This window comes from Dermacentor andersoni, chromosome 6 (genome assembly GCF_023375885.2).
Source record: "Dermacentor andersoni chromosome 6, qqDerAnde1_hic_scaffold, whole genome shotgun sequence".
Lineage (NCBI taxonomy): Eukaryota > Metazoa > Arthropoda > Arachnida > Ixodida > Ixodidae > Dermacentor > Dermacentor andersoni.
In genome coordinates, this window is record NC_092819.1 from 54,352,114 (window position 1) to 54,356,069 (window position 3,956).

Consider the following 3,956-nt stretch of genomic DNA (forward strand, 5'->3'; position numbering starts at 1 on the left):
TCAGGGGCATCTAGCATTGTCTTATTGCAACTGCCATAGAATGCACTGTGGTTGGCATATGAGAAGGTGAAACCACATTGTAGAAAGAAATGTGTTATTAAATTATCATGTTGCAGTGGCAGGTACCACAAGGTTATTTGTTACTCAGGGAATAGTCGGGGATGATGATGCGCTGAAAATATGCATGTGATACGTGTGCTCTATTGAAACACATGGAAAAAATGCCCCATGTTCAATTACTGATTTCGCAGCACTTGACAACTCCCGGCAATAGAGTGCTATAGATGTCCACTACAAGTTGAAAGTCATGCTGAGCACAACTACGTGCCTAAACAGTAAATGCAGACATGCCCAATAGCTGATATGTATCAACACACAAAAAAACACAGTACAGACAGCACAACAAATATCTACCAGAAAGTATTACACCAACTGCATTGCTGCATTTCACATTGTGGAGGCTGGTTCAGGCCAGGTGCACGATGACAGATATGCCACAATGGACTGCGATTCTCGCACACATTCTAAAGGTTAACGAGCCCCCCTCCCTAATGAGGGAGGGGGGAAACGTGACAAGTCATGTTAGTTATGTAGCTGCATATTAGCTTTGTACTTTCATGTTCACCATGGCTCTGCACGCAAGATAAGAACATAGCCTACAGGCAAGAGATTTTATTTACAAAGCAAAACTTGCAAGGTTTACAAAAATTTGTGTCATCCCCCATTGCCATGCTGTCCATTTTTCTGCCACACATGCAGCAGATAACTGAGATAAATGTGCTGATTTGAAAAGGTGAGTGCGATGCCTTATAGAGTTGGGTTGGTTTGAGCTCTGGGTTTATTAAGCAATCTTTTCTCCTTTTTTTTCTCCCCCATTGAATTTCTGCCACAAACGTAACTCATACCAAGTTCCAATGGGTGAGGTACTTGTAGCGGCCGAATCTCTTGTGGGATGGAGACCGCTGGGGAATGTCCAAGTGAACCTCGGAATAGTAGATGCAGTAAGCGTACGTGCAGAAAGCAACCACGTGGAACAACTTGATCCCCCAATGCACCATGTTGGTAAAGTTAATCTGGAATAAATGGGAAAGGGGAATAACTATAATTAAAGGAGTACTGGCACACATTCTTGAAGTTGTAAAAACTCTGCCATTTGCTTCTCACACATGAAAGGATGTGACGCTTATCAAATGTGAACATTGGGAACAGTTTATATTTCAATTTGATACTAAAGTTAATCTGAAAAGCCGAATTTGATGTCATTGATAGTATTGTGACGTCATGACGCAGCATTATTTTCAGCCATCGTGTACCAATAAGGCAGGGTGTGACGACATTAGCTAATAAGAAAAATTTAACAAAAATGCTGCTCGTGTATCGTCAGCGTGCCATTCGGGTGGCAGCCGTAGCGATTGCAGCAACGAAACGAGCCAAGAAATCGCGACATTACGGTGCATTCACCTCCTGCGAGTCAAAATTGAAAATGTTTCACAGGAACAAGTATTGTATTTTAAACCGATTAGCATTCTTTGGGAACTTTACCCAGTTTGTGGTGTACCTGTCCGTCTGTCTGCACCTAATCGTTTTCCCACCAACTTGGGTTACTGGATGGTCCGCCGTCTAATGGGTAGAGCGTTTGACTGCTGTGCTGAGGGAAAAGGGTTTGAAACAAACCGTCGGACTAACTTGGGTCAATGAGCCTCTTTGATGCTAATTTGTGTCACTGAGTCGGCGACTCTTGGGTATGTGCTGCTGTTCAACGAACCTCTTTGATTCCAACTTGGGACACTGCTGCTTGCATCTGCAAGCAGCAGTGACCACTGAGCTTTTTGAGTGGAAGCTCAAAGAGAAATAAGATTAATGTTGATGTTAATGCAATTAGCATTACAGATCACTGCATTCTTCTGCTGTGCCACAGAAGTAACTTACAAGATTCTGCTCAGCTGTACTAAGCGTAGATTGACCAAACTAACCACTGTCCCAAGCAGCTGCGGGAGTTCAAAGATGAAGAGGGCTCCGTCAGCTGCATACCTGCCTCATACGTGACGCGTTTCGGCAGTGGCAATACGGTGTGTATTGCAATCGTATTAATGCAATGCTAATTGCATTAATATCGACATTCATCGCGAGACTTGTTCTACCAGAATTTACTGCCCCCTTTATTTAATGCAATAGGACGGCAAGTTGAAAATGTTACGTCAAGACTCCTGTAAGGCTGCTTTTTGCCAGCTCCTAAAGTGAGAAAATACCATATCCCTTTCAGTTATGGTGCATACATCTGCACACCTGACTTGTTTCTGCAATTGAACTGAGTGCTTTAATTACATAACTCCATGTTACTTCAGTGAGCAGTCACAGCACACAACTCCACTGAAGGCACTACAATGTTTGATGTAAACTTCTACGTGCTTTAGATCGGCACCAACAAAGGGATTGTTTCTCCATTTTCATAATGTCTGTAGCCAATAGTTAATCCGTGCATGTGCTCTAAGGTAGTCAATCAGTTCTTTTCACGATAAAAAGCAAGAGACATGACATAAAGAAAGTAGAGATTTATTTACTCACTAGGACATCTGACTGGAAACTAAGCAAATGAGTCCTCTATCAAGTTGAATTTCTTTCATTTATCCGCATTAAATCCATTCAATTTCATTAAAATTGGCATAGATATGTGGTGGGAATTTGAAGTAATTTACAAGATGCTATGGTGCTTTTGTGTAAAACCGTGTTACGTTTTTACTAACGAGTATGCTGCAATCTGCATATATAATCGAGTATTTTCTCACTACGTAACTGTTACCTTGAATATTCCGATTTAAATTACGGACCCCTCCGTCAAGCTTGGTATGGTTATTTTTGCAGCAGCCCAGGTTCTGGCCGTACTGCAACTAAAGCTGTAGCTAGATAAGACTGAGTTGCGTTCATTTTGAATAAATTGTGAGCGCGGTAAGTCAAGAATATATGTCACAAATGTGTTCGGCAGCTGCATGAGCATAGAGCAATAGCGAAATGTCAACATCTGCAACTAAGGTCAAATTCTTGCAAGAACGGTCAGTTGGTGCGGGATTTGTGTGCGTCATTGCGATTATTCGCAAGAATAGCACGTGCTGATATTTCAGCGCTGCTGCTCTCACAAAAAAAAAAAGAAGAAAAATAGAAAAACGAAAAAAAAGCACCGTAAACCATATTTACAGACAGCTCTTCTTTTTTTGTTTTCTGTCTATCTCTCTTAAATTTGAAACATTGTTTATCACGTATTCCTTTTCTTGTCGCGTTCAATCTGATTAACGATCAACGCAGTGTCTCGAGGCTGAATATGCAACTCAAGCGCACAACGCAAACAGCACCGACGCGGGCAACGTAAAGTCTTATGCAGTTCCACATTAAGGGTGAAACGAGAGACCACACTTGTGATAAAGCTGGAAAATAAGGATCATGACGATAACATGCCACCAATAAATGAAAGCGACCTACCGGCACACCTCCTACAGCTCCCGTGCGCCCCTTATCAGTTGTCTTTCTTCAGTGGAAACGGCGAGCTCTAACGCGAGGAACATTTGCATCTAATCATTATGACATTGACTGATTATTTAGAGCAACAATTAACTTTCGGAAAGGGGGCACAGCTGACGGAAATTTTGAAAAGGAAAGTAGGCCGGGACCGGAAAGGAGGAGTTGTTGATGGTGTGGCAATAGCGATGAGATGGCTGTGTCTGCAACGAGACAAAACAAAACTCGCTAATGCTCGTTAACAAATGAATGATGGAAACAAAAAGTACATGATACAGCAAAATTACACGACACATGTATTGAACATGGAGATCATATGATGAATATGTCGCGGAGCCGGCAGAGTGTAGACGGGTAGGGTTGGAACGGTTGGGGTGATGGTGGTGGTCGCGTGTACGTACACGATGAGAGCTCTCATTAGTGGACTTTAATTTGAGATTTTAATA

At 42.2% G+C, this 3,956-nt stretch overlaps 1 protein-coding gene across 2 annotated transcripts in view; it reads right to left on the reverse strand.

Annotated features, from left to right (window-relative positions):
• LOC126522866 (androgen-induced gene 1 protein-like) overlaps positions 1-3,679 on the reverse strand; it is a 29,764-nt gene extending 26,085 nt beyond the window's left edge. Inside the window, exons 1-2 of one of the 2 annotated variants that reach the window (XM_055066599.2) lie at positions 3,475-3,679; positions 906-1,073 (exon numbers count right to left, since the gene is read on the reverse strand). In XM_055066599.2, the coding sequence (XP_054922574.2) occupies positions 906-1,058 (153 nt within the window). In that variant the 5' untranslated portion in view covers positions 1,059-1,073; positions 3,475-3,679. The remainder of the gene's footprint in view (positions 1-905; positions 1,074-3,474) is intronic. The other variant, XM_050171708.3, reaches the window with a different exon arrangement.
• Positions 3,680-3,956: the final 277 nt, after the last annotated feature.